Below are 12,609 nucleotides of genomic sequence, written 5' to 3'. Positions count from 1 at the left end.
AATTGCAGGCACTGCACAAGGCAGCAATGAGCAACTGAGAGCCTCAGTAGTTTTCTTCCTCAAAATTTCTCTGCCCCTGCTCTGAGCAGCACAAATGCTGATCCAGCAGGGATGCTCTCCCAGTAGGATCAGTGGAATTGCAGCTCTCCAGGGAAAGGGCCAGGAGGCAGCAGCAGCTTCTGGATCAGCACAGGAGCAAGGTGGACCTGCTGGAGAGGCCATGAAGATGTTCCAGGGACTGGAGCCCCTCTGCTCTGCAGCCAGCTGGGAGAGCTGCGAGTGCTCATGTGGGGAAGAGAAGGCTCCAGAGAGAGCTCAGAGCCCCTGCCAGGTCCTAAAGGAAAGCTGGGGACATAGTTTTTAGCAGGGCCTGTTGTGATAGGACAAGGAGTGATGGTTTTATGCTAAAGGAGGGGAGATTTAGATCAGATATAGGGAAGAAGTATTTTGCAACGAGGCTGGTAAAACCCATGGCTGAAAGCAGCTGGTCTCCTGAGGGAACTGGGAGTGCACATGTGGCTCCCCATTTTTCTTGCACGGACCAACAATTTCCCTGTGGAGCAGCAGCTCCTGCTCAGGAGGGAGCCTGGGATCAGTGGGAAGCACGAGGGGCTGCAGCTCTGCAGAGGAAGCGAGGCTGGAGTTTGAGGAGAGTAAAGGCTACTCTGTCTGGAACTTTTTTCAAGTGGTGGTTCTCAAAAAGGGGAACAAATAAAGTAAAGAAACCTCCCCACTCACTGCCTGCCCTTCTGCAAAGGCCTTTTTTGGGCAGGGCTGGCCCTCAGCCTCATTTGCAACAAAAGAATTGGCCAGAACCTGGTACTTTTGACTGTGCTTCTGTAGCAGATCCTCTCCAGTGCTCCTGGGAGCCCCCAGCCTGAGAAATCCTGCAGGATACTGAGCAGAGACACAGCCCAGGCTGGGAAGGGAAGGGTTCAGCTGGGGGTACCTGTGCCTGGAGGCCACAGACTCTCTTAAAAGAAGAGGGAGATTCTTGGAGGAATCTTAGAGGATCTGCAGGGAGAGAGAGGCTTCCTTAGCCTTTAGCTCACACTGAACAAGGGCATTTGCTGACACACAAAGGCCTGGGGACACTGGGGCCTGAGGAGGAAGGGACACCGCGGGGTGGCTTTGAAGGTGGAAGTCCTGCACAAAGTCACTGCTACAAACACAGCCCAGGAGCACCGGGCACCTCGGGACTGGAAGTTCCCAAGGAGGGGATAAGGAGAGGGGCGGATCCCTGGCAGGAGGTTTGCAGGAGGGGATTACTGAGAGGGAGCCAGGCTGCACGTTTCACCCCATACCATCCCAAGGACTGTTACTGGTCTCCTGGAAAACAAAACCAACCAAAAATGGGAGAGGGAGGAGAAACCCAGAGGACACAGGTCCCTGCCCAGTGGGGGTAACGTGGTGTCCAGAAATCCTCAAATCATCAAAGCCCTCATGCTCAAACCTTACACAGCCAAGACAGCTGAAGAAGGGAATGACCAGCTCCATCCTGGTGTGGAAAACATCAGGAGCCTCCCCACACAAGGCTTAAACAAAAGTCTGACTCCTGGAAAGGCTCTGCCATCCTCCTGGGGGCAATTCCTCCCCACTCACAGAGGCAACCAAACAGTGTAAAATTAACCTGGTGACTCCTGGGAAGGATTCTGCTGCTCCTCCAGTGATCCTAGCTCCTCACAATAGGGGTTACAGGCAAATCCTTAAAAAGGGAACACTGCCATGGGACAGGCAGTGTCACACTGGCACCCCTCGAGCACATTCCAGCAGGTGGCACTCAGAGCATCTTCAGCGTCCAAAATGTGTTTCTCATTTGACATGGGACTCGGGGAGCCCAAAGGCCATTTCATTAGCACCCACGTCATAAACACCCCCTGGGAAGATTCAGCACCCCTGAAGCAGAGGGATCTTCGAAAATGTTAAGGGATGAAGGGTTTTCTCAAGCAAAGCCTGAGGCTGAGGAAGGGAGGAGGCAGATGGTGGCTCACACAGCTGAGCCCCTGTCCTTGGGCTTCACAACATTCTTTTTGATCTGCTCAGTTTTTAACCAACTCGTTTCACAGGGAAACCAAAATATCTTTTTTATGTCAGAGGGCTCAGGTCAGTTTTGGGATGGAGAGAGCAGAGAGGCTCCAGCACAGGCACCCCCTCACACTCCCCAGGCTCTTCCTGCTCCTGGCTCTATCCAGGGCTATGCTGGCAGCAGATACTGAAAGTTTCTTCAAAAATAAATAAATTAGTACCATTTCCCCACCCTTTCCACACGCCACAAGCTGCAACTGGCCAGGATCAGCTGACGATGAGCTGTTTGGGCTAAAGATACAAGCTCAGGCAAAAGACGTTCCCGAGCTCCACAGAGACTCCCCAGTGGCTCCGGCACTGCTGCAGTTCCAGAGCTGTGAGAGGAGCACGGGGAGCAGCAGGACTTTGCACCCAGAGAAACGTGACACTGGAGAGGAGAACACCTTTAACAACCAGGAGATAAGGAATTACTCAGTTCTGCAGCTTCTGCGGAGCAAATCAGCCTCCGGTGCAAAAGAGCAGAGGATGCAGCCTCCCCTTCCTGCAGCACACCTCCCAGCAGGGAGGGAAGCTCTGCTCAGCAAATTCCAACCAGCTCAAGCTTTGATGGTGGTAAAACCAGGAGACCCCGTCCCAGGCTGTTCCAAGTGCAGAATTCCACTCGGAGGAAACAGCAGTAAACACCAGCTTCCATCAGGGCACAGGGCAGTTCTGCTCCTTTGAGCAGAAAAGCTGAAAACTCTCTCTAGCTGAATTATACAATGCAACATTGGTTTCACAACAAGAACCAAGACTTGTTTGCTGCCCTTGGAGTAACCGTGGGATGTGGAAACTATTCTGTATTGCAGGAACGCTGGAATTCCACACTCCTCCCACAGCACACAGGCTGCCCTCCCCTTGCAAGGCACACAGAAATTGTCCCAGGACCTGGAAAAGCCTTTGCCCGGTACCTGCCGGGGTTGGTCTGTGCAGGCAGGGAGAACCCAGCTCTCTCCCGCTCTCTGGGAAGGTCACACGTGCAGGACATGCTGAGAGAAAGGGATTGTCACGTTTTGGGGGTGGCTGTGAACTGTAGCAGGGTTAAAAGCAAAACAAACTCTGTCCAAAACACAGCCCCAGCTGCGCGTTACCAACACCCCAGTGAGAGTGCACAGGATGAGTGTTTGCTGGAGCAAAGCTCTAGTTTATCATTTAATGTCTATAAAACCATGGATGTAGCCAGCAGCCACCCCCTCCATGGCTCAGCTGCTCCCTGTGCCAGGCACAGGACCATAACTTGGACATCACATCCATCCCAAACATGGAGATCACATCCATCCCCTTCCCAAATACGGACATCACATCCATCCCCTTCCCAAACATGGGAGATCACATCCATCCCCTTCCCAAACATCACACCACAAGGATTGCAGCCACCTCCCCACCAGGAGTACCATGTTTTGTTCTGTTCCACTCAGATGCTATTTTAATAAGCTTTTTTCTCCTCCCTCTGTCCCTGTGGAGACCCCAGGGGTCCCCTCCTGGACCCCAAAGATGACTACTGACCCCAGTGCTGGTGCAGAGCCATCACCTCCCCCTCTGAGAGCAGTCCCAGCACATTCCCAATCCATATCCAGGCCAGCCTGGGCTGTCCAGTGAAATCCACCTCTCTGACAGTGAGGGGATCAGTTCAGCCACATCTCAGGGGCACAGAGTGTCCTCAACGTGCTCAGCATTCCCAGAGCAGCTCTGCCCCCCCCGAGCCTTCAAGCACAAAGAGGGTTAAACCCCCTCCTTTCCTCCTTTTCTCTATCCAAAGGGGTGCCATTTCCCTGCTCAGCTCTCCAGGACTGGCAAGGGAAGGACCTGGATTTCACACTGCAGTTGGGAAACCCTTCCTGCCTCAGAGCTGCAATGAGATCAGCAGGAGCTGCTGCAATGCCTCTGCTCCCACTGCTGGGAGGCTGCCCCAGGCACACACAGAGGGGATTTCCTAAGGGAGAAGGAAAAGGGCTCCAGGCAAGGCAGGAATTCTTAGATAGCTGGGACTCCTGTCCCTGGATGGTCCCCACCCCCTGGCAGCGCTGGCAGGCAGCACAGTGCAACCAGAGGGAAAACAGCTTTTGCAGCTTCACCTGGAGCTAGGGAAGGAATTTACTGCTCATGTCCAAGCCAGGCTTCACTTCCAAATAAAGCTGGGACTGGTGAAGCTGCAGGAGCTTCAGGCAGATCTGCCTGTGTGTGCAGGGAGAATCCCAGCCAGCATCTTGGCCAGCCAGGGGCCCAGCAAACCCAGCCAAGGGCACTCCAAGCTCCCAGTTGCTGGGGTGGATGTGGTGGATGTGGTGTGACCCAGTGACCCAAGCCCAAGCTCTGGCTCCTTCAAAAATCAAATGAGAATGAGTTCTTCGGGGTCCTCTCCAGTGCCAGCCCTCACCACTGTCCCCTCCAAGTACAACACACAGTAACAGATTTTCAGGGATTTATTTTCCTTCAGTACAAGAAGCTTTCTGGAGACAGAACATGAGGCAGCTTCTATGAACTCACCAGGGGGATGGAAATGGCAGAGAAGAAACCGGAGTGGTTTGGATGGGTCGGGGACCATGTGGGAGGGCTGCTGGAGCAGATTCTGCTGCATTCCTCGTGTGCAAGTCCGGTAAGCTGACCCCTCTTCAATTATTCGTTAGAGTCTGCAGCTCATCAGAGTCTCTGCTCCTCAAACAGGCATTTATTTGTGTTTTCTAAGAGCTCAGAAGCTGCTGTTCGCCATAGCCCAGCCCTGCCAAGGACACAGAGCAAAGGCTCTGCCAGGAACAGGCCAGGCAGCTGTCAGGCACTGCTGGAGCAACCACTCAATTCCTTCAGCTGACAAGGCAGAGCAACCAGTTTGAACTCAGAGCTTTACCAGTGACAGGCTGGAAAAGCCAAATATTAAGAGTGGCCACAGCTGCTGCCCAGTCCCAGCAGCATCAGGGAAATTTCCAGGCAGCACCACAGCACACTGGAGATGTTCTGCTCCCACATCCTGCCCAGCCACAGGGCCAGTCTGGCCAGAACACTGCTGGCTGGGAGCCCCAGGAGAGGGGCTGAGAAGGGATTTGCTGAGGTACCTGCCCGTTCCCACAGCTCCACGGCTTTCCAGGTCCTGGAGGAACCAGCAGCAGCTGTGCAAACACGCACAGAGCAGAGCACTCACTTGTTTGTTTTGAAACCCTTCATGTTAAGAGGCTGAGATTAGTGGTGTCCAGCACTGACCAGGATTACACCATTGGATGTGGGTCCTGTCCTGCTCTCAGCCTGGAGCTCGAGGGCAGTGCTGGCCTGAGAGCCCTCCCTCACCTGGACTCTTACACAGGGCTTGGAGCAACCTGGGATAGTGGAAGGTGTCCCTGCCCAGGATTCCTTCATGCAGGGTAGGACCTGTCTGCAAGCTTTACCTGGTCAGGATAAACCAACAGGAGCTACACAGATCTGGGGAAAAGCCTCATCTCTGCCCGTGCTGCACTGCCCCAGCCAGGCTCAGCCTGGAGCACCTCTGCCTGTGGCAGAGCACAGCCCTCGCTCCAGTCTCAAAGGTCCCTTTTATGGTGCAGAGCTGGGAGAGCTCAGTTCTTCCTTCCCCAGCTCTCCCTGTGCTCTGTGATTATCACCCCAGAACAAGCTGATCAGCACCCTCAGCCCGTTCCCCAGAGAGAGTGTGGGCACACTCAGCACTGCAGTTCCACTCCTCTGCTTTTCATGATGAAGTGATTTCACTAATTGGGTGTTGTACTTCCATGTACAATTCCTCATGCTTGGCACCTTCAGGGAGCACAGGCTCACCCCTCAGCCAAGCTGGCTGCAGAGCAGACTGAAAAACCCTGGTTATGAGAGGTTCCATTTTCCCACTGAATTCAGTTGCTGTTCCCCAGCTGAACAAGGACCAATTTCGCCCAGCCTGGCAATTAAAAATTGGAGAACACAGGAGAGAATGAGGTTCTGTACCTAGAGAGGCTTTTAATCACTACCACCAAAGAGCATGAGGAAAAAATCTATCCTTGTACCCATCTTGCCTTGGATCAGCAGCCTGGTGTTAGGGATGTGGCCATGATTAACCCTGTTTTCAGTGCAAATTCAAAACACAGCCTCATCCCATGCACTGTGAGCACTGGCTCTTCCCCAGCCCCAACCAGCACAAGGATCTTGCAGACATTCCCCAGGTAAACACTGAGGAATGAGGCCTGCAGGGACTTGTGTACCACAACTGTTCTTGAAAGGTAGAAAACACAAGAGCTTGTGAAATGCACCAGCTGTCCTTGCTAGGAAGCTGAGCTGGAGCTACAAAAGCAGCAAGAAAGTACCAGAACAGGGCCAGCCTGGCCCAAACCATGCCCTTGGTACCTCTGCAGCCACCACCTCGAGTGTCAGGTGAGATGGCCACGGAGGTTCACACTCAGCAATCTCACAGCACCAGCTGTGAGCTTCCCGACTCTTTTGAGGAACTCTTGGATTTCCTCCTTTTCAGAGAGTGCTTGTGGCCCAGGCACACGAGGACTGTGCTTTGGCAGCGTCCTGCTGGCAGGGCCGGGAGGGACAGGGCTGCCGCGTGGGCGTGGAGTAATCGCCGCTGTCGCCGCTTCAGGTTATTTTTAGCAGAGATCACGGAATGAACTGCAAAAGGATAGCACAAACCTGGAAAAAAGGTGCCTCTTCCCCTTGCAGCTCTCCACACACAGCACAGAAGGGTGTGGGAGGGAGCCTGAGCAACCTTCAACGTGAGAATAGTCACCTCGGATGGTGACGGCCACTGGGTAAAGCCAGAGCCAGGAGCTGCTGCTGATGTCTACCCACTGAAAGAACTGAAACACACAGATATTCTGGGTGCTGCCTGCTCCCCCATCTGCAGCATCTCAGGGCAGAGCTTGCCCTCAAGCTGAAGGTATGTGTTTACAGGAGGGATTTCATTTGTGCTGGTAGCAAACATACCTTGTACAAACTTGGAAAACGCCACCGAGGTTATTTCAGGAGCACGCAGCAGAGCTTTGGGTGCTCAAAAGTTACCCAAAATGGGATTGTCAGACACTGCTCACAGGCACTTTGGCCATGGGGCCTCAGGAAAGCAGGACACCTACAGCAGCACAGGGCTCTTGAGGCTTCCCTGCTCTAGGATGTTGGAGAACTTGCCCTCTGCTCTGCTCCAGCTTGGACTGCAGGTCCACGACCCACAGAGCAGCAAAGGGAACCTCAAGTGCTTTTTGGCTTCTATCTCACGATCTTTCTGTGGAATAGCACCTACAGATGGAATCAGCCAGGGTTTCTCTCAGTGATGGCCTTCAAAGAGAAAAAAATCCTAAACGATTTTTAAAGCAACATCCATCAGCAGCATTTAGGGAAGGGCAGTTTAGCCAAATGTTTGAAGATGAAAGAGGCAAAGTCTCAAACCTTAGAAACCCAGCTGGAATCCAACCAGAAGACACAAGATTCCTTTTTCCCCATGCCAGAGATGCAGGCACAGTGAGGAGTTGCAAACCCACTGCTCTCAGGGGAGGGAAGTGCAAGTTCCATTGACCTGAATTCATCTGACCCAAAGATTTCTTTGCCAGCCACTGAAGAAGTGCCAGGCTAGCTCCAGAGTGGAACAGAGGCAGAACAGGTAGGGGAGATGCAGTGGCATGCCAGAAATCCACAGACATCCCAGGGAAAAAAAACTGGCTGAAATGTAGACAACTGGGGTTTAGGTTTAAATGTCTTTTACTAAAAATACAACGTAACCAGCTGGAAAAACAACCCAGCAAGCCCCCAGAGCCTTCGGCAGGGCTGATGATGCAGAGAGAGAAGCTGCCACAGGGCCCTCGCTGAGGGCACAGAGCTCCTGACAACCCGCTCGGGCAGGCTGCCCAGGGCAAATCCAAAGTGTTGTGTCATTCTCCACGGTCAGAGCATGGCTGGGTCAGAAAAGGAAATCCTGAAGGGATTCTGATTTCACGGTACTGACATGGCTCTTCTGCTCGGCAGTGAGTGCAGGACACAGGAATGGGCACAATCAGGAGACACCCAGGGACAGCATCGTGCTGGTCCTGTACCTGGGGAGGGCTCTCAGCACACAGATCAGGTCCTTCCACACCACACTGCTCATGTGTGAAGCAGGGTGAGCTTTAGGTGTCTCAAGAAGGTGTAGCAGGTTCAGATCCCTGCCCAAAACACGGGAGACAGCAGCCCAGGTTTTTCTGTCATTCCCAGCTGGTGCTAAGAGGGATGCAGAGGGCAGCTCGGCAGAGGTGGAGCTTCTCCCAGCCCCACCGAGGCAAGAGAATAAACAGATACCAGACACTCAGCAAGGGCAGCTGTGCCAAAACCATCAAATACTCTTGTACTTCTCATCCCAGCTGGCAAGATCACACCACAGGGAAAGGCAAAAACACAGCACCGAAACACCCCAGGGCTTCTCACTTCTCGCCCTCAGCTACAGCCCCACTCCAGCTCCGAGTGCTGGACAGAGGTGGCCCTCTAGAAAACCTTCCGGGCATGTTTGGATGACCAAATGGACAGGAAGACAGGGGTTTATCTTCCCTGTCTCCAGTCCCTTGCACTCCCACGTGCACTCCTGCAGATTTACAGAGCAGCAGCTTTACAGGGTATAAAAATAACCATCCCCATCCTGCTCCCGAGTCAGCTCACACCCCCCACGCTCAGAGGGACCTGCAGAGGTAACCTGGGGCATTTTTTACCTGGGATGGAGGATTCCCACCTTCTTCTGGAGCTGGCTGCCCATTCTGCAAAGCAAGAGAACCCTCTGTTAGCACATGCTGGGCACGGGATTGTTCCTCATGTCCCTCACAAAAGCTGGTGGCTTTGGGAGCCCCTCACATGGGACAAACAGGGCAGGGTGGCATTTGGACATGGTACAAGGCGGTTGAACATTTCCCCATACACCAGACTCTTGTCTTTTAACTCGTTTAAAAGAAAGTCTCTTGCCCAGAGAGTCTCCCCACACTTCCCCCAGATGACATTGGGGCTCCTTATCCACCCAGGGCTGCTTGTGGGGCAAACAGCACCAGGGAGGATCCCGGGGCTGCTCGGTGCAGATTCCCACCCCGTGCTGCAGCGTGTCCCATCCCACCCCTCCTGCACCGCCGCTCTGGGACTGCTGGCAGGAGCACAGCCCTTGTGCCGTGACATCAGCTTTCGCTGGAGCGTTTATCGGTTATTTATTGCCCTATCGCAGCTGATAGCTGCAGGAAATCTGCCCCACCCGCCCGGCTCCAGGTCCAGCCCCGCACGAAGTCACAGCAGGTGACCTGAGCCACCCGGAGTGGCACCGGCCCAGGTCACCCCGGGCTGAACCGAGCGGGGATCAGGTTCAGACGGCACCGGCACCGCCGGGGAAGCCGGGCGAGCAAAAGTGGGTGGGATTTCATTGAGACACAGATACCCAGAGCAGGATAAGCACTTAGAGGAGGTTTTCTGCAGACTGTGGAGAAAAACAAGGGCAAGAAGACTTTGCTTTGACATCTGTTTGCACTACAGTCTCAGGCTCCAAAAATCACGGCATTCCTCTCCTCAAAGAACAAGGGCAGTTTATTCCCTCCTTTTCAGAAGTTATGGGCCAAGTGAAGAGTTGCAGTGCGGGTGGATTCGAGCCTCAGACCCACAGAGGAATGGCTGGGTTCTAGAGCCTTTCAGGAGCTGACAGAAACGAAGCCAACTCCTTCCCTGGAGCAGCAAGGATCCATTGAGATGATCAACCTGACTTCTTCCTCAGGTCTCCACTATACTACAAGATTTATTTACATCTGTATGGACCCAACCTGAGCTCCACAACTCACCTTAGTTCCAACTTGACTTTAAGGTCCAAAGTAGTTTCAGCCAAGGACTGAAAGCAGGCCCCAGCAGCCCCATGCAGGAGTTCTCCCCGAGGAATGCTGCCCTGCTGTTTACACGGAGCCCTCGGTGCCATTAGCACGGAGAATAGCTGAGCAGTGAAGTAAGAATTTGTGTTTATGAACAGCCCCCACAACGTAGGGGGAGCCACGGCACCGAGATAACCAGACTTGGAGAGAGGCTGATGTTTACTGGCCCAGCTGTCACCCATCCACAGCTCATAACTGGCTGCTACTCCAAACCACAGCTCGGGGAGGGCTGGTTTTCTCTCAAACAGCTCAAGAAGCAGAATTTCTGTGCTGGACAGAGGGAAACAGTGCCTGGCTCTTGGTCTGGGGAGCAGATCCACAAGGCACGTGTCAGGAGAGGGGTGAGTGGATGCAGGGGGTGTCCAACCCCTCAGCTTCAAGGGTGAGCTGGGAGACACCAGGTGATACCTCCAGAGCCACCAGAATTTCAAGGGCTGAGTTTTATCAGCTCCCTGAAAAGGAAAACTTGTCCTTCTGCTGCTGACAGAAACCCATCCTACCTGGGATGAAAGGGATGGGGAAAGAAAGCAGTGTCCATGCCAGGGAGGTTTCCTGGGCATGCAGCTCCCTGCTCTTAGAAGGATGAAGCTGCTGATGAAATGGTCCTTTCTCAGGCTGACAGAAGTCAGATGTGTGAGCAGAGAATTGCAGTGTTTAGAGCCAAGTGCTCTCCTTCCAGCCCAGAGCAAAAGCAGTCCTTATTCCCTCATATGGAATTGGAGGGCCATCTGTATATGTTCCAGATGGAAACAGCTCCAGACTCATCACCTCCCGAGATAAAATACGGCCACTCAGCACGCCATGAGCAGGGCTGAAATAGTTTGTGGGTTTCTTGGGTTGACATTTGCCTCTTTAAAATGCTTTATTTCTGCCCTGCCCCTGCATGCCACACACAGGGGGGAGCAGGTGCAGCTGCCCTCCCACAGCACTCTGGGGCTGCAAAGGAGCCTCCCAAATGCCCTGCTCCAAGAGAACTCCCAAGGGCTCCCTCCTGCAGCAACCAGGCAACTGCTGCAGGAGGGAGGCACAGCTCCTCCCTGGAGTGCCCGGGGCAGTGAGGAGCTCACCCAGGCTGTGTCAGAGCAGGGCTTGGGCTGCTGATGAGGCAGCCACACGAGCCTCACCGGGAGCCCGCAGGCTGTCCTTGCAGCTGCCCTGCTCGGGGGTGAGCGGAAAAGGGGATTAGAGCTCTAATCTGATGGGCACGTGGAGCAGCAGCCCGGCAGCCAGGGCACCTCTGGACCCTCCAGCTGCCCCAGAGCTGACACAAACCCCTCCTGAGCACACCCCGGGTGAGTTTCCTTAATAACACACAGAAAAGTATCCTGGAAAACAAGTGTGCTCAGTTACGCAACTGCCAGCCTGGCTGAACTTGGGAGATATTTATCTCAGGACATCTTGCGCTTTAAAGCCTTTTAATTCCACATAATCTGCAGCACAGGGAGCAATTGCCAGAGCAGGCCAGTGTGCTCTAATGCGAAACCAGGACGAGGCACATCCAGGCAGGGCCGTGGGGACGGGGCCCAGTCCTCTGTGGTCACACCACCAGCTCAAGGCATCCCGGGTTATGGACAGCTCTGCCTGAAAAAGCAGCCTGCTGCAGTTCCTGCATCCTTAGGCTTGGAGCAGCCACTTTTGAGGGGCCCCAAAACACCTCACAAGCACCAGGTACCCAGAGATGCTCTTCCACCCAACTCTGATGAGCCATGAAACACTCAAGGAAGGAGCAGAGGAAGAAACCCTTCACCCCAGAGCTCCTGCTAGTCTGACACAAGAAGAAGGCATGTTTAAATTCTTACCATTAAGTGGGATTTATGGATCTTGCCTACTGCAGTTCAGAGAAAGGAAATAATTCAATAATTCTACAAGAATAGAGATGTCCAAAGGAACTCTGGTAGCCCAAACAGAGGAGTCTCTGCACAAGGCATATCAGAGATGACAGCCACTCAGCTGTCTCCCTTGTCTCTCGATTGTAGTTTGTACAGCTCAAGCTACCATGCTTGAGAAAAGAGTTATGCATGAGCAGCTCCTGCTCAATAAAGGCTGATACGTATATACAGGCAAAAATAATTAGCTTGAAGTGGTGGAGTTTGGCGTAATCCCACGTCAGTTGCATTGTTGTAGGTTTGTGTAATGAAAGAAGAATTTGAAGCAAAGCGGAGCCCTGATGACAGATCCATTGCTATGGGGATGGAGTCATGGAATCAAAGAAACACAGGATGGTTTGGGATGGAAAGGACCTTAAAGGCCACCTCATTCCCCCTGCCATGGCAGGGACACCTTCCACTGTCCCAGGCTGCTCCAGTCCCTCTCCAGCCTGGCCTTAGACACTCCCAGGGATCCAGGGGCAGCCACAGCTTCTCTGGGCACCCTGTGCCAGGGCCTGCCCACCCTCACAGGGAAGGATTTCTGTGTCACTCAACTCCATTCTCCAGCATCTGTGCTCTGCCCCAGCCACCTTTTCAGTATTTGGAATAACGTAAGCAGAAGAGAGAATGGCAAGGGTAAAAAAGCAGGAGCAATGATTATAAAGCCCAGACTCCAGGACAGAGGGACTTGGCTCCTGCCAGGGAGCAGTTCAAGCTCCCATTGCCACCCACTCCCATGCATTTCCCTGGCATGGCTGAGCTCCAGTGGGCCAGGAACAGGGGCACCACACGGCCAATTCTCCCGGAACACAGTGGAAAAACCCCAAATCCCTCAACAATAGGACTGA

General features: G+C 53.6%; 1 protein-coding gene across 3 annotated transcripts in view; it reads right to left on the bottom strand.

The window, feature by feature from the left end:
• RPS6KA1 (ribosomal protein S6 kinase A1) overlaps nucleotides 1–12,609 on the bottom strand; it is a 30,213-nt gene that overhangs the window by 15,448 nt on the left and 2,156 nt on the right. For 2 of the 3 annotated variants that reach the window (XM_059868388.1, XM_059868389.1), the window contains exon 2: nucleotides 8,712–8,756. The exons of the other annotated variant lie outside the window; for it this stretch is intronic. In XM_059868388.1, the coding sequence (XP_059724371.1) occupies nucleotides 8,712–8,756 (45 nt within the window). The remainder of the gene's footprint in view (nucleotides 1–8,711; nucleotides 8,757–12,609) is intronic. 3 annotated transcript variants of the gene reach the window in all.

Source organism: Haemorhous mexicanus, chromosome 27 (genome assembly GCF_027477595.1).
Source record: "Haemorhous mexicanus isolate bHaeMex1 chromosome 27, bHaeMex1.pri, whole genome shotgun sequence".
In the NCBI taxonomy this organism is placed as follows: Eukaryota; Metazoa; Chordata; class Aves; order Passeriformes; family Fringillidae; genus Haemorhous; species Haemorhous mexicanus.
This window is presented reverse-complemented; position numbering and strand designations above follow the sequence as displayed.